This window comes from Metarhizium album (assembly GCF_000804445.1).
Source record: "Metarhizium album ARSEF 1941 chromosome Unknown scaffold_6, whole genome shotgun sequence".
Classification (NCBI taxonomy): domain Eukaryota; kingdom Fungi; phylum Ascomycota; class Sordariomycetes; order Hypocreales; family Clavicipitaceae; genus Metarhizium; species Metarhizium album.
In genome coordinates this window covers 394,704-411,306 of record NW_024467580.1, presented here as the reverse complement: position 1 = coordinate 411,306, position 16,603 = coordinate 394,704, and the positions used below count along the sequence as shown (strand labels likewise).

The 16,603-nt window shown below is 54.7% G+C and overlaps 6 protein-coding genes across 6 annotated transcripts; 5 read left to right on the top strand and 1 right to left on the bottom strand.

The window, feature by feature from the left end:
- On the top strand, window positions 1–1,448 carry MAM_03252 (Regulator of G protein signaling superfamily; the record flags this gene model as incomplete). Its single annotated transcript, XM_040822051.1, has 3 exons — window positions 1–168; window positions 240–669; window positions 733–1,448. 3 exons carry the CDS (start codon window positions 1–3, stop codon window positions 1,446–1,448), a joined length of 1,314 nt encoding a protein of 437 aa, XP_040679856.1.
- A 615-nt stretch (window positions 1,449–2,063) lies between these two features.
- Window positions 2,064–3,641, top strand: MAM_03251 (pantothenate kinase; the record flags this gene model as incomplete). Its single annotated transcript, XM_040822050.1, has 3 exons — window positions 2,064–2,372; window positions 2,481–2,763; window positions 2,833–3,641. 3 exons carry the CDS (start codon window positions 2,064–2,066, stop codon window positions 3,639–3,641), a joined length of 1,401 nt encoding a protein of 466 aa, XP_040679855.1.
- Window positions 3,642–4,895: 1,254 nt separating this feature from the next.
- Window positions 4,896–5,426, bottom strand: MAM_03250 (uncharacterized protein; the record flags this gene model as incomplete). Its single annotated transcript, XM_040822049.1, has 1 exon — window positions 4,896–5,426. The coding sequence occupies one exon, from the start codon at window positions 5,424–5,426 to the stop codon at window positions 4,896–4,898; it is 531 nt and encodes a 176-aa protein (XP_040679854.1).
- A 323-nt stretch (window positions 5,427–5,749) lies between these two features.
- Window positions 5,750–6,729, top strand: MAM_03249 (Prolyl 4-hydroxylase, alpha subunit; the record flags this gene model as incomplete). The annotated part of the gene is made up of 4 exons (XM_040822048.1): window positions 5,750–6,123; window positions 6,212–6,288; window positions 6,386–6,603; window positions 6,661–6,729. 4 exons carry the CDS (start codon window positions 5,750–5,752, stop codon window positions 6,727–6,729), a joined length of 738 nt encoding a protein of 245 aa, XP_040679853.1.
- A 2,484-nt stretch (window positions 6,730–9,213) lies between these two features.
- MAM_03248 (chitin synthase activator (Chs3)) lies at window positions 9,214–12,215 on the top strand (the record flags this gene model as incomplete). Its single annotated transcript, XM_040822047.1, has 3 exons — window positions 9,214–9,637; window positions 9,751–12,000; window positions 12,076–12,215. The coding sequence occupies 3 exons, from the start codon at window positions 9,214–9,216 to the stop codon at window positions 12,213–12,215; spliced, it is 2,814 nt and encodes a 937-aa protein (XP_040679852.1).
- A 1,442-nt stretch (window positions 12,216–13,657) lies between these two features.
- On the top strand, window positions 13,658–16,233 carry MAM_03247 (Major facilitator superfamily domain, general substrate transporter; the record flags this gene model as incomplete). Its single annotated transcript, XM_040822046.1, has 3 exons — window positions 13,658–13,817; window positions 13,888–14,638; window positions 14,721–16,233. The coding sequence occupies 3 exons, from the start codon at window positions 13,658–13,660 to the stop codon at window positions 16,231–16,233; spliced, it is 2,424 nt and encodes an 807-aa protein (XP_040679851.1).
- Between the last annotated feature and the right edge of the window lie 370 nt (window positions 16,234–16,603).

The following is a 16,603-nucleotide window of genomic DNA, read 5'->3' as shown; positions in this document are numbered from 1 at the left end:
ATGGGTCTTTACTCCCTTACTTACACACGCCCAAAATATGTGGAGCAGCGAGGGGAGCTGTCTGACGAGAAGACTGATGGCTCTGTCAAGTCCGGTCGATCTGGGTGCTCTGCCGGTATACCGGATTCGCTAGGTTTTGATAACATGATGAACGGTGGAACATGCCCGGTAAGCCTCCAAGCAGAGTGAAATTCACCTTGTCCATAGTGGACTTGATCCTGACCTGTCAATGTTGCTAGCCCATGACTGTTCGCGACTTTATGAACTATCTGATCTACGTTGAGCACGGTGCCGAAAACCTTCAATTCTATCTCTGGTACAAGGACTATGTCAAGCGATTCCATGAAGCAAATACTGCCGACATCTCTCTTGCCCCAGAGTGGACACAGGCCATGGAGGACAAAGCCGTTGCCAAGATTCGAAAGGAGCAAGCCAGGAAGATGCGTTCATCTCCAGATGCTGCTTCAATATTTCGTGGCACAGACTTTGAGAAGAAGGCCCCAGGGATGCCTGAAAAGGCCGTCAACCCTTTCAACACTCCTCCCCAATCCTCCAATGGGGGCAGCGATAAAGGCTCAATAGACGCGGCATCACATAGCTTGCCAACCGCCACGTCGTACAACTCGCAAGCTGCTGACGCTTTTCAGTCTGCGGGGGCTAGATTGCCTTGTAAGTTTCTGACAAGATTACGTGCCGCATCCCGGTAGAGTCCAATGTGCTAATACCAGACAGTCACCATCCAGCCTTTTAGGGAGGAGATCAATCGAGTCATTGCGACATACATCATGGACGAAGCCCCTCGGCAGCTCAATCTCGCGTCCTGGGAACAGAAGGCGGCTGTCCAGGCCTTGTCGCACACTACACACCCTACTGCGTTTCGTGGCTTGATCAAGACTGTGGATGCGTCTCTGCGACGACAAGCTCACCCCAACTTTGTCCGTTGGTCAATTTGCAACGGCAACCCTGCACGTGTCTTCTTTGCGCGCTTTCTCGGGGTATTCCTCATCGTCGCTGGCTTTGCCATTGCCATCCCAATCACTCTAAGCAAGCTCGGGCGCGGATACCGTGCCTTTGCTGCTGTTGCGTGGGTTCTAGGCATCAGTACTTTAGTTGCCGCGTACAAGGGCATGTGTGTCGTCTTGCATGGCATGCATCACCGCCATGTGCGACCTTGGGAGCTTTTCCTACAAGACGATGCTGAGGAACCGAACAAGCGCAGCTTCGACTCGTTGGGAAGCGAAAACAGCTACGAAGATGAGCCTTGGGTCGTCAAGTACGAGAAGCGAAATGTAGTGCGCAAAGTCTTTGACCGCGAGGTTTGGATCCAGGAACCCGCGTTGAGACAGATTCAGGATACCATTTTTGTTCAGGCGCTTCTTGCATCTGTTCTTCTTGGGGGTGCCTTGACTGCTATTTTTGTGGCCGTTCCTGGGGGAAACTTTTTCTAATAAAAAGTGTCGAGGAGTGCAGTGCGAACAAATGGTGGTTGGGGGAGAAAACGTGTATCTACCCGTACGTACTCGGAGAGGGTGGCTGCCACGGAAGCCACGGATTGTAATCCTTGAATTGTATTATAAAAAGATGTGCTTATAATATAACTCTGATTCCGCGAACTACTCCGTACTCCCTAGATAGATACCTAGGTACCTCATAATTTATGACTAATGGGGCTCCGTATCGCGTGGACCTCGGCCAACCGGGTCGGTTCCTTATCGATAAGTACTCACATTGGTAAAACCAGTGATTCAACTCGCCGAGCTTCCTAGCCTGCGCCTTGTCCACCCACTTCGTCCCCTCAACGTCCTCTCTGACATGTGCAGTATGAATGATTCTTATCAGTGATTGAACATTGAACTGGCTTGCGGTCACGTCGGTACCCGGTAGTTTCTTGGAGGGGCCAACAGCTTAGGAGTTGCGCCTCTACAGTACCTGTGGAGATCTCAACAATACTTCGCTGGTCAGACGTGAGCATGACAGCACATGGTTGAAATCGACCGACTTGCCTTGTGACGTCCACAACAGCACGACGCCACCGACTCCTCAACTTTTTGCGCATCCAGACGATGCCTGCCGTGAAGCATCGGGACGCGGCCATGGCCGCTACCGCTGCTGGTACAACGCGGCAGACAGTGACCGAGACAGAGGCGGCCAGGACTGCGACTTCGACTGAGGAGATCAACAACACCATTACCAGGCCGGGCAGTGTCAAGATCAATGTCCAGGGAGCTTTCATCGTCGATCCAGATACATCCACCCCAGCGGTGGACAGCACCAACTCCCAAGGCAATGGCCGCGGAAGTCCGACTCATCACGAGACGAGCGATATCCGATTACCGAACCACACCGCCGTGGTCAGCCATATTGCCGTCGATGTCAGTATCTGCAAATCCCCATCCCTGAATACGCATCGAGGACGGATTGGAACCGGGGATGAGTTTGAAAAGAAAACTTGCGCGCTAACCTGACCCTTCCTTGAAAAGATTGGCGGATCGCTCATTAAGCTGGTGTACTTCTCCCGGGAGGTGCATTCCATGGAACCCGGAGGCCGACTCAACTTTCAAATCTTCGAGACTGACCGAATCGATGACTGCGTCGAGTTCATGAAGCACCTGCGCGACGAGCAATTGGCCCTCAATGGCTCAAAGCCCGGAGAGCTGTGTGTCATGGCCACTGGCGGCGGCGCATACAAATTTTACGACATGATTCGAGATGCGCTCGGCGTTGATGTGTTGAGAGAAGACGAAATGGAGTGTCTCATTATTGGTGAGAGCCTTGCGCGCAATGCTATGTTGAGTTCCCACGTCAAGGGCTAACAAGCAGGTTCTGCAACAGGTCTCGATTTCTTCATCACAGAGATTCCCCGCGAGGTGTTTACGTACTCCGAGACGGATCCTATGCACTTTGTGAGTCCGAGGGAAAGGATATATCCCTACCTTTTGGTCAACATCGGATCTGGAGTTTCCATCCTGAAAGTCGACGGCCCTCGATCCTACCAACGAGTTGGCGGCACGTCACTTGGAGGGGGCACATTATGGGGTCTGCTGTCATTATTGACGGGCGCGCAAAACTTTGACGAGATGCTGGAGCAGGCCGGCCACGGCGACAATGCCAATGTAGATATGCTTGTTGGCGACATTTACGGCACAGACTACGGCAAGATTGGGCTCAAGAGCACCACCATCGCATCATCTTTTGGCAAAGTGTTTCGCAAGAAGAGCTTGGCGGACGCTGCCGCTGCCGCTACCGCGCACAAAGATGGGTCAAATGAAGAGGCTGGTCCGATTCAGTTGGGATTCACAGAAGGCGACATATCGAGGTCGCTACTGTACGCCGTGTCCAACAACATTGGACAGATTGCATATTTGCAGTCGCAAATACACAATGTATCGGATATCTACTTTGGCGGCTCCTTCATCCGCGGCCACCGACAGACAATGAACACCCTCAGTTACGGTCTCAAGTTTTGGAGCAGGGGCGAGAAGCAGGCCTACTTTTTGCGCCACGAGGGCTATCTTGGCGCCGTGGGCGCATTCTTGAAGCGGCAGCCGAAGAACTGGGGGCGCCGGAACAGCCTCGAGGGTATGGAGGAAATGCTCGAACTGAGGAAGAGCGGCAAGGTCAAAGAAGCCTTGGCATTGTGACTGCCATTTCGGCCGTCGCTTTGTCATTTTTTCTCCTTCTCGGACATGGCTGTCCAAGCTTGATCGACCTGGGCAGCTTTGATTCCCCGCGCGCCCTTTGGAAACAAAGCATCTCCAGCGGCAGCACCGACGCGAGGGCACTAAACTTGCATCGCGCGGTGGAAGGATCCACACATGTCTGTCTGTCATTGTCATTTGTGGCTCGTCAATCGCCGGAAAACATGTACATACAAGACGGGCAAAGGGATGGATCTACGTTGACGCAGATTCAGGGGCGCGCTGCCGAGAGTATGTACCTTTTGGCAGGGAAACCATATAGATGCGGTTCAACACTGGATTGGAACACGAAGCATAGCATTGTAATACCACTGCTGTTTTACGCTCACTGTTTATTCTCTTGACTGTTTTTGACGCATCTACCCTTCGGGCGCTCCCGCTCGCCTCTCTTCTAGCTTGTGCAAGACATTTTGGGGGCCACGTCTTGCCGGCGTCTTTGCTGCTTTGGCCTGGCAGCCAGGGATGTGTCGTGTTGGAATTCCTGTGCGTTGGAGCAACGTTGTCGTCTATGACTTGCCATCTCTGACTTGGCGCCTCCTCCGCTGCGGCGCCAGCTGCGCCATGCGAGCGTCTGCTTGTGCCCAAAACTCTCGAGCAGGGCACCATTGCTCGTTTGCAACCGCGAGCGCTGCATTCTATTTCGAAAGCACAGTTTCTTGCGATTCTCCCAACGAGCACGACATGCTGCGTTGCCTTGGCTCGGCTCGGTGCGGGTTCTTGCAGCATCATGCCGGATAGCTACAGATCCTGTTGACGGTCTGTAAATGGGCGTGTGCTCGTGTGATGCCGGCATTGACTGCCAGCTTGGCATTTGCATTCGAGTATTTGGTTTGTGGCTTGGCAACTTTGGGACGGCGATGATGACGATGCTTTGGGAGTGACGCGTGTCATGGTATGTCTCGACGGGGATCATATTGGTGAGTGGCGGGGTTGTGCTATATCTTGACGTTGCCTATATACATACGAGACCGTACACGTCTTCCATGTTTGACGGGGCTGTGTAGACGGAGGGATTTGGTCCGCGGTGGTGTGCTCTGTAGTGATGTGCCCGGTGTGCGGCACGCCTCGGGCCCGGATATTTTGCGGTTGTAGATGCGCATCAGTTTGCGTCATGCGGGACTGAAAGTTGTGCACGAGTCGACAGGTTCGAGGTGTGCAGGGAGCGTAGATGCAAAGCTCGGAGGAGAGGCCCGCGGTCTACTTCTTGGATGGCGTCGCCTTGGCCGCTGGCTCTACTTTCTGCGCCTCTTGGGTCTTCTGCATCCCCAGCCGCTCTAGGATCGGGCCCATCATCTTCTCCAGCTCCTTCTCGTCCTCTGGTGAGAAGTTGCCCGGTCTCCGTAGCGCGGCCTGCGTCCGCTCTCTTAATTCTCCAATGTTGCACAAGTCAAAGGAATAGGCAAGCCCGCCAGTCAGCATGATCCCAAAGCTCGTGACGTTGAGCGTCGCCAGCCCGAGCGCTTGCACGGCCATGAGCGACCTCTCCCCCGAGTCGATGTGAAGCGATGCCCGGTTGGATGAGTAGAACCTGGGGTAGCTCTCGAGTTGGCGCCGCAGCACAGCCCTGCGCGTCACGGCGACAGAGGCGGCCATGAACCCGGCGCCGGCAAACAGAAGACCCAATTGCTTCATTTTACGCTCCGACGGAGATGGCGACGCCGGGACATGTTGCCTCGACGATGGCCCCAACTGGGGTGGTGGTGTTGACGAGCCCGGTCCTTGGGACATGATTGTGGAAGCGCAGGCCATTGGGGATCGCAAACCGGGTCGATGGATGGACGAAGCGAGTGAAGGAGGATCGCGTTACGCCTCTCCGCAGCGATGCTTCGACATGAATGGAGGTGTGGTCGAGTCGGGAAAAAAAAAATAGAGTTGAGTTGAAGAAGCGATGCGGTTGAACTGTCGAGCCGCGGCCGGAACGGAAGCTGATTGGTGCTTTGGTCTCGAATAACGAACCAACGACTTCCCACAAAATGGCAAGAGGAACAACGTCAGGACTGTCGAACCTGCATCACGCGAACGATTGCTGTACAAGCATCAGGTTTTCCACGATGCCGAAGCCAAAGGCAGCAAAGCCGCCAAGAGGACCTCATGCAGCGTCGACACCGGCCAAGGCTGACAGCCTTCCCGCCTGGCCACAATTCAAGCCGCCGTTGCCCGTGGTCGAGCTGACACCTGAATTACATCCCTCAACGCCCAAAATTGCAACAATCGCCTCTTTCTTCCCCAAATCGCTCTGCAGAGAGTACGTGACGTTTTTCAAAACGCTGCCACTGCAGACGACCCCCGGAAGGCCCAAGCGCGGGGAGGCTGTTCGAGTAAATGATCGCTTCCAGGTCGACGATGCGGTCTTTGCGAGCAGACTCTGGGAATCGACAGGGTTGAAAGAGGCATTGGTTGGTAATGAAGACGCCAGAAGCCTCTGGTACGGTTTCCCCATTGCATGATGAGTTTACCGCATACGCGGACTGGCCGAGTTTGAGATGCCTGGCAATGCTGACGACATTCTATAGGGGTGGAGAGCCGGTGGGCTTGAATCCCAACATACGCGTCTATCGGTACTCCAAGGGCCAGTACTTCGACTGTCATTGTAGGTGTGTTTTCTGTTGTCTAGTCCCCCCCCCTTTTTTTTTCTTTTTCTATGTTACTGTTGGAGCTTGTTCGCTGTTAATCACTCGCCGGCGCAGATGACGACTCCAGCAACTTGATTCTTAACGCGGAACTACCCGTGCCTGTGCGCACCACGTGGACTCTACTTCTGTATCTCACGTCCTCCGCCGAGGGCTGTGTCGGCGGAGAGACGGTGTTTTACCCGAATGATCGGAAGCTGCGCTCAGAGGAAATTGCCGTGTCGTTGGAAACTGGTACTCTACTGCTACACAAGCATGGCGATGACTGTTTACTGGTACGTCTGTGCTCGGCCTATGTTTGTACGTCCAACAACTAAATCTATTTCGCATAGCACGAAGGGCGAGAGGTAAAGGCAGGCGAGAAATGGGTTCTAAGGACTGATTTGTGTGTCAAAAGATGAGTACGAAGATGGCTACTTCAAAATGGAGCTGGATACAAAGCCGAGTTTCCAGCGCATGGCCTTGGAGACGAGGCCTCGAAAATCATGCGCCAGCTGTCATGTCGGCGTGTGCACGTGAAGCATTCAGAGTCATGGCGCTCGCGGACGTCAGGAGCCAACGGACTGGAATGACCTATGCTGAAAGCCCCAGTACTGAGGTAGCAGTCATACCATCGCTTTCTGATAGTACCGAACGGCATCGCAGGACAGCTTGGAGGGGGCCTCTCGTGGGCTGGGGATGGCTGGCTGTATATAGGTAGACCGTTTGTCCTTTCATAAGTAAGTTTCGGTCGATCAAACTACACCGGCAGAGACCCAGGATCCAGCGGTACGGAACTTGGTGGCGCATCACCCACTGTCAATCCATTCCATCGACCATGTCCTTTTACCTTACGTAATGCTAATCATGGGCGACAGAAATGATGAGTCTTTGGCCGCATAAACGGAGTGCACAAACTCGTTGGACACATTTGATCCCGGCCTCTCTGTCAATCCAGCACGGGGCTGGGTCCATGCTTACTTTGGCATTTCTACTCGATGCTGCTTGGATGTGAGTAAACAGCCGAGTACGGAGTAGCGATAGATCGGATTCGGCAGCGCGAGGGCTCTGAGGCTTTCGTTTCGGGGCAACAACTTATTGGACGACTGCATGATGACCTTGACCTAGTACGAAATTATATGTAACACTGCGGTCAGCTGTGAGTCTGTGACCCGGCCCTCCTCACACGGTGAGGTTGCAGTGCCAGTACGCCAAGCTTAAGCTCTAGCTCTGGCGTGTAAGCGTACCATGTTGCGCGACTGCGTGGGTTGATGGTGATTTTGTCGTTGGACGGGCCAGCATGAATGGGATGATGCAATGGCCAATCGCGCAGACGGGATGGTGACAGGGAGACGTCGTGGAGAACAGTCCGAGCAGGGTTCACGGGGGTCGGAGGACATGAGAGAGGATGAATTGACCATGGACTACGGAGTAACTGACCTGCTGGATCGGCGTGCCATTGTTGAACAGGTTGTCGGCTCCCTGTCATCAAATGAAGCAGACCTGGTCTGTCGGATTGTTGGATTGTGAGCAACAGCTGCAGGTACCGGTACCGAGACTAGAAGCGAGGACCGGTGGCTGGCCAGTCAGCGTCGCGCAGCGATGGAGCTGGCCGCTGGAGGTCCCTTGCACTGCGCCGAACTCCGAGCGCCGTATCTGGTACCTGCGGCTGCCACTGTCAACCAGACGGCGCATGTACCTCTACATGCGCTTTTTCGGCCCCCCCCCCCCTGCAGGTTCCCGCCTCTCACTGGCGTTGGCATTTCTGACGTTGGCGCTGCCAACCATCCGCCGTCATTTGGCAAGCTGATGAGGGACGTGGCTGCGGACTCCAGAGTCGGGCGCTCCTTTGATCTGCGGAGGGGGGTCAAGTGAGGCGGCAAGAACAGCAGCAGCAGCAGCAGCAGCAGCTAGCTGGGGTTGGAACTTTGCTGGCATCAATCATCCTTTGCTCAGCATGCAATGTACGCCGTATGCGTCCTCATTCCTTTATTATTGATTGTCGGGTTGATTTATTCACTGACAAACAGACCCCACACACGCACCAGCACGAGACACGGTGACATGTACCAAACACTCGTTTGTCCACGATCTTGACCTCCACTTTGGCCCAATTCCACGCCTCTCCCTTCTGCATAGTGCATGCTTCCCAAGTTCCAGATACAGTACAATAACTCGCGCACGTCGCTCCCTGTGCGCTCTCCTCCGTCAGAGGCGTCTTATTATTGTCCAAACGTTCGGTCCCCGGCATACACGTTGAGACTGCATGCAAGGAGCATTCAAGACTGGCGACTCCACCCACTTTGACGCGGCTCAAGTACCCTCAAGTTTTGGCACCTCCTTCTCGTGCGCGCCCACCGACGAGAGCAGACATCTCCCCGTTTGACGGCGACAGATCTGGACCCATCACTTCAACACGTCTGTTCCGTCCGGTGTCTGCCGACACAAGGGCGAGGTCTCTGTCGAAATTGTCGATTCCGTGTGGACCAAGTCGAAACACCGCGAGCCACAGACTGACGCTCGACCGTGCCACTATCGTTGCCTTGGCCACAAATCGCTTCCCAATGCATTGTTAAGCCGGCCACTGTGAAGCAGAAAAACGACCAACACTGCCTCCCTTTTACTTGTATATTTTCTGCTCGCTTTACTCTGTTTATCTTGCGCCATCTGTTGGCGTTTGCCGCGCCACAACACCCCCTTGGCGCCGTGGCATTTGCGTTGGCGGTGTGTGTGTGCCCGTTGTCTCGGATATAGGACATGGGGCATCTCGTCGTGTTCTTCCACGTCCGCATATAGCTTTGCAGGCCGACAACTGCTACCCATCTTCAACGCCCAGCGAGAAACTGTCCCGCGCGCACCGTGCCGCCGCTTTTGATCAGGTCGGTCTTGGACACGGAACAATTGACATGGCCTATCAGGGAGGCTACGGCGGAGATGGAGGCCAGCGACCGTATGCTGGTCCGGCAGCGCGCCGTCCTGCCCCCCCGGGAGGGTATCACGAAGCCCACCCCCAGCACCAAGTTGGCGGTCGACAACCCGTGAACGATTTTCAAAATGGACAAGCTTACGACGGCCAGAGAGGAGGATACAGAGACGAGGGAGCTCATCAATATCAGGACAGTTATGCGCCTGGCCCGGGAAGGGGGCGCCCAATGCCTCCGTACGCCAGGGAAGGCGGTCCTATACCTCGTCCTGGGACTGCTGACGGCGTCCGCGGAGGTCCTCATCCTCGTGGTAGAGGCATGGGACGGGGGCCTAGCCGTGGAATGCCGCCACGAGGTGGCCCTCCTGGATGGCGACCTGGCCAGTATCCTCCAGGAGATTACAGTGGTAAGAATACTGCACGCTTGAGAAGCTCGTGCGCACCTGAAACCATCTCTGCTGACTCTTCCGCGTTTCTTTTGCCTTTGATGTAGGCCGAAAACCACCTCTGAACCATCCAGATGCCGGGTATGGCAGCTACGACCAGGAACATCAGCTGACTGACCAAATGTCAGCCATGGACTTGAATCGGCAACGGTCTAGAGCCGATGGAAGATCAAGCCATGAAACAGCACCAAGTCAAGACCAAGGCTATGGGGGTCCGCAACAAGGCCTGCTTGCGGGACAGATTGGTGGTAATTTCGGCCGTTACGATGATGCATACAGTGGTGCGCTTCAGCGACCTCCAGAAAACGAATTTGGCCCTCCAACCAGGAGCATGACAATGCCTGTCCGCGATTTCGATTCTTCACAAAACATGCTCGCGCCGCGTCGAGTAGGCACAGTGCCTCTCAATGGACACGCTGCAGCAGCAGCCATGCCGCCGAGACCTGCAACAGCTGGCGGCCATCGCCCTCCTCCACAAAGGATATACCCGGCAGATCTACACACCTCGGCTCCAGACCCCTATGCTGGCGGTGCATACGGCAATGGCCGAGGGGGTTACGGCAGCGTTACAGCGTCACCCGGACAGGCTCCTCTCACAGATCCATCACCGACAGTCAACGATGTGTACGATGCGTATTATGACGGTCACCAGGCCGGCGGTCACGATACTGGGAATCAGTACGGAGCTCAGCCCGCCAGGCCTGGTTACCCGAATTTTGAATCTGCGCCTGCCGACCAAGGCCGTGGGTCCTTCGACCAGTCAACGCATCCCGCACTGGAGCAGACGCAGCCTGGTGCTCATGGGATGCCGAGACTGCATCATGCACAATCCGAGGCGAATTTCCACGAACCGCAAGCTGCGGTCTTCGAGATGGCCGGCGATATCCCCTCTGTGCCTCCTATGCCACAGGTGAAGCCTTACCGGCCGGAATTCGGCCAAGGGTACAGTGCACCACCCGCTGGTCACGATCAGCTGCCGCCGCGAGGTCCCAGTGCGCCTCCGGGTCCCATTCAAGATGCGAGGGCTGGGGGTATCGCTGCGGGAGCTGCCATTCACGGCACGACGTCGTCGAGCCACGCGAACGCCGACACACTTCCTTCACATCCTACGCCCGTCCGTCCAGGGCTAATGGCTAACTCCATGGTCAATATGAACAACCGGCCCCCTCCTGTCCGAAACTACGGGCAGCAGCAGCAGCAGCAACAGCAGCCACCGCCGCAACAGTACAATCAATACCAACCACCTCAGCAACAGCAACAACAGTCTGCGTATGGAGGTGGGGGATATTCCGCTCCTCTAGAAACAGGGCCATTCGAGGAGCCAGTAACACCGCACGAACTCGAACGTCTGCGTATGGTTATCAAAGTGAACGCAAACGACCAGGAATCAGCTCTGCGTTTAGCAAAGCGACTGATCCAAGCTGCTGATATCCTGGCACCCAAGCTGCCCGACCCTAAACAGCGAATGAAAGCCCGTGAACGATACCTCATGGACTCGCACAAGGTTCTCAAAAAGCTCTCCAACGCACAAAACTCGGAGGCCATGTTCGTTTTGGCCGATAGCCTCGGCAAGGGTCTGTTTGGCAATGAGCCGGATAACAAGGAGGCCTTTACTCTTTATCAGTCGGCGGCCAAAGTAGGGCACGCTGCTGCTGCGTACCGAACCGCAGTGTGTTGCGAGATAGGACATGAAGACGGCGGTGGCACGCGCAAAGATCCCCTGAAGGCGATGCAGTGGTACAAGCGCGCAGCCACATTGGGCGACCCCCCAGCCATGTACAAGGTAGGCATGATTCTCCTCAAGGGACTGTTGGGTCAGCCTAGGAATCCGCGTGAGGCGGTGGGATGGCTGAAGCGTGCCGCGGAGAGGGCGGATGCAGAGAATCCGCACGCTCTGCACGAGCTGGGACTGCTCTACGAGTCGGCACAGCCCAATGACGCCATTGTCCGAGACGAAGGCTACGCTCTGGACTTGTTCAAGCAGGCTGCAGATTTAGGCTACAAGTTCTCACAGTATCGACTTGGCTGTGCTTTCGAGCATGGAGCACTCGGCTGCCCCATCGATTCGCGGCAGTCTATCTATTGGTACTCGCAGGCAGCTCAGCAGGAAGAACACCAGTCAGAGCTGGCGCTTAGTGGGTGGTACCTGACGGGAAGCCCGGGAGTTCTGAACCAAAGCGACACAGAGGCGTATCTCTGGGCGAGAAAAGCGGCGGTGGCCGGTCTGGCGAAGGCCGAATACGCGATGGGATATTTCACCGAGGTCGGCATAGGCGTCCCTGCCAACATGGAAGATGCAAAACGATGGTATTGGAGAGCGGCTGGTAGGTCTCGAAATTGCTTGACACGTTTCACAACCAAGCTACCGATGTCGCAATACTGACGCTTTGTGTTCTTAGCCCAAGACTTCCCCAAAGCAAGAGATCGTCTGGAAGACCTCAAGCGTGTAGGCAAGGGCGCACCTTTTAAACCTCGAGAACGACTTTCACGCAGCAGGATTGAGAAGGAACGACAAGATGGGGAATGTACGGTCATGTGAAGAGAGGATGAGTGCTGAGCTGTAGTCGTCTAGGAAAGGTTTCATGAAGAGGGGACGGCGGGGACATGGTCCAAGGCAGGAGTCTATGGCGTTTTTTTTTATTCTCCTGGAAAGGAAACGAAGATTAGACGCATCAGAGGATGGGTCCTTTTCGTGGGGAGGACGTCGGTGCGGTTGGTATCGATTACGAGACATGACGTGTGTGTATGAGGTGGGTAATGTATTAGCAGGCGGGGAATATATTCTACTTTTACTCCGTAAAGCGTTGACGCGATGGTGACTGTGCGCTGTTTGATGCCGTCGATGTCTCGAGATTGAAATGCAAAGAAAAATATGGCGGACTATGTGTGCTTGTTTTATCGATCCAGCGGCATCTCTTGACACTGCAGCGTATGTCGAGCTGCTGCTTTGTGGTTGTTCTCAAAGTATCAAGGAACGCCATTATCTAAGCATGTGCTTGAGTACTAGTACAACCAGGTAGTTGGACTAAAAATATACTAGTACTCAAGTCTACAGGGGTCAGGGCTGCATGTGAAGCAGCCGGCGCGGTGGGGCGAGGGCCTGCTGAGCAATTCACCCCGCAAGTGCCTCACCAGCAGAACCACTCCTCTGATGTCACCAGATCTCCTAATCTTGATCGTGTAACCATCCACTTATCCATTCCATCACATCCCGTCGCACAACAAGGCCACGGGCAGCCGGGCATCATCCCGGTGCTGAGCTCGATATCCGAGCCAACTTGGCGGCGACAACATCAACAGCAACCCGTCCCCCACCTGGTGAGAACTGCCTGCCATGCCAATTAATTGCCTACTGCCTAGTCCGCAACTCTCCCCCACCCGCGCCTTCCTCCCCCTCAACGTTGCATCAATCGTGCATTCTGCATTCCCCTAATGCATGTCCGTCATGTGCGCCTGGCGTGCGCCCGTCATGCTCTTGCCTTCCTGCACCATTGTTCCCCAGGCCAAGGCTGGACCCTGTCTCGACTTGTGCTTCCGCGTCAAACATCTCGGTCATCTATCCTAAGACATGAATCTCGGCCCATCCTTGACGCCGGTTTCCCGGCCCTCACGCGGCTTCTATATTCATCATTACATTTATATTGCCCGACTACCTACGTCTTCATCTCCCTCTATCCCTCTCCGCTCTTTCACTCCTTTGCCATTATCCGGTTCTTGACCGTCACCGCAGTTCCTAATCTTACCTATCCGGCATTTGTTGTTTTTCTTTCGGCCTCCTCCGTCCTTGGAACCCCAGCGAGCCCGGCTTCACCTCTCCTCTACCCCGACTCCAGAATAACACCTGTTTCGCCTACGTTTGAAATCCAGCGTTCCTTCTTCCATCATAAAGCTCACACACTACTTCCAGCACCTCGCTCGCCCCGCGACGCGGCGCACGCAAAGAACGGGTCATAACCGTCTCGCTCCCAGGCAGTAGACACCATGTCGTCTACCTCAGAAGACTTGAAGGGCACTGCCTCCCCTTGGAAACGATTGTTTGGGGTGAGGGCCGGCGACGGTCGCCAACAAGAAAAGCAAGCGTCTAGTCACTCAAGGTGGAGTTTTGGTGTGCTCAACGACAGGCAGACTGTCGAGGTCCCGGGTAGGAATACCCCCTTGGATCTACGCTCAATCCTTTTTTTTATATTCACACTGCTGACTCCCACGGCCAGGTTCCGTTTTACTTCTGGCCGCTAACCGCAATGAGCCCCTTGGTCTGCGTGAGGTGCATGCCAGGACCTCCCATTCATCTATCCCAACAGGCTTCTTTGTTGACATGCCATTGACGCCAGGCGGTTCTCGTCCCGTCGCTCAGGGCCCGCCTGCCACGAAACACGTTGATCCCAATGAAGGGAAGAAGAAAACACAGGACGGTGCCATCATTCTCGACCCCCAGCCAGAAGACTCCGTCAACGACCCGTTGAACTGGCCTGCCTGGCGACGAGATACTGCCTTGTTGTCACTGGGCTTTTATTGCATGATCGGCGGCGGCATTACATCCATCATGGCCGCTGGTTTCACAGACATTGCCCATGATATGGATGTCGAAGTTGAAACTGTGTCTCTCACGGTCGGTCTATACATGATGGGCCTTGGTGTAGGCTCAGTCTTCGCTTCTCCAACCGCCATCCTTTTCGGCAAGCGGCCTGTGTACCTTGCTAGTGTCATCCTCTTCATTGCAACGTGCATTTGGGGAGGCTACTCTCCCAGTTTCCCTTCTCTGCTCGCAGCCAGGGTTTTCCAAGGAGTAGCTATCAGCCCTGTGGAATGCCTTCCTTCAGCTACAATTGCAGAGATCTTCTTCCTCCATGAGCGGGCCTACCGCATTGGCATCTACACATTACTACTGTTAGGCGGAAAAAACTTGATTCCTCTCGTGAGCGCCGCCATCATTGGGCGGTACGGATGGCGCTGGGTGTTCTTGTATGTGCCCTCTCAACGTTGCGTTTACTTTCTTCCCGGTACACCGTCTCTACCTCGAGCCCTTGACTAACAGTCCTTGTAGTATTGTCGCAATGGTGGCCGGCTCAGGCTTTATTCTCCTCTTTCTTTTCGTACCCGAAACCTTCTGGGATCGCACACCCAGGCGGAAACCCTCAAAACGCCCCAGCTTTCTTCGACGCCTTTCTTCACGTAGAAACGTACATATCCCTCACCAAGCGACCCAATCTGCGAGAAACTCGGAGGCCCCGGAAAGGCCACCTTCGCTTGGCGCCGAGACTCGTCAAAGGGGACTCCATGTTGGCTTCGCCTATGAGACAGCAGGCACCGGCGAATCTCAACATCATGTTCCGGACAGTATAGGTCATCTGCACCCCGACTCCGCTGGCCACCATGTTGGATTCGCTTCGTCTAGGAAGAACGATGTGCAGGATATCACACACCGCCAAGATTTATCCGGCAACGCGCACGGCCAGATGCCTGCCATCGTCCCGTCCCCTTCTAGAGAGACGCCGGAACATATCGAAGCAGAGCCTAGTCAGCTGGGCACCAATGCACCACTTGTACACGTGCCTGAAGAGCACTGTGTGATGGATGAAACGAGCTCTGTGCACAGCCCGATTCGATCACCAAGGTCCAACCTCGGTCAGTCACCTGGCGGACCAGGTGGGCGCTCGCCATACCTCCACAGTGCAAACCAAAGTGACGCCCATGTGGAATACTTCTCTCACGGGCCAAACCTTGACAATGAAAGAATTCCCGCGTCGATACTCAGGTCGCCTCCTAGGATCAAGGCGTATACGCATAACTTGCGACACCAGCCTGCCCAAACGTTTACCCAGCAGCTGAAACCCTACCATGGCCGGCTCAACAACGACAAGTGGTTCAAAGTTATGATCCGGCCCTTCGTCTTGTTTTCCTACCCGGCCGTTTTGTGGTCTGCTGCGGTATATTCCTGCTCGATCGGTTGGCTAATCGTCATTTCGGAGACAATGGCCGTGATCTACCGAGACCCCGCGAGTTACAACTTTAATGCGCTCCAAACTGGTCTGGTGTACGTGTCCCCATTCGTTGGCGGCGTGCTTGGCACCGGCGTCGCAGGGAAGATTAGTGACCTCATCGTTCGAGCCATGTCGCGTCGGAATGGCGGCATGTATGAGCCTGAGTTCCGACTGGTCATGGCCATTCCCATCATGCTTACAACCTGTATTGGTCTCATGGGCTTCGGCTGGTCTGCTCAAGAGAAGGACCATTGGATGATCCCGACAGCCTTCTTCGGCATACTGTCGTTTGGGTGCTCTCTAGGATCAACGACAGCCATCACGTTTTGCGTTGATAGCTATCGTCAGTACGCAGGAGAGGCACTGGTCACACTAAACTTTTCCAAGAACGTGTTGCATGGGCTCGTCTTTAGTCTGTTTGTGACTCACTGGATGGCTAGTGACGGGCCGAAGCAAGTCTATATGTGGTTGGGAATCATGCAACTCCTCATTCACCTCACCACAATCCCCTTATTCATATTCGGCAAGAGAGCTCGCATGTGGACGGTGAGAATGAACCTCATGGAGAAGTTTTGAGTACAGTTTGGCGTTTGGTGAGTCATTTGATGTTTGTGGAACAGAGGCAATTACATGATGTGACTTGAGCGTGTGTATTTCCAGGCGGCAGCATCTTCATACAAGGGAACATGAGGCCTTGGGTGTTGAGATTCGGGAGGCCTTTTGTCGTTGCAGCGTCAAATTGGATATCATTTGTTTTTGCAAGGTTGTTTGTGGGCATCTGGCGTTTATTTACTGGAGTCTCGGGGTGTTGTTACCGGCGAAGAATTAGACGCTACATTTGGTTAGAGTAGATGCCACGAACGGCGTGACAATAGACGATATGAATATTGTTGATTCGACGTTTCTCCCAGACTGGAGGTTCCATGTGAAGCCGGTTGTGAAGAGT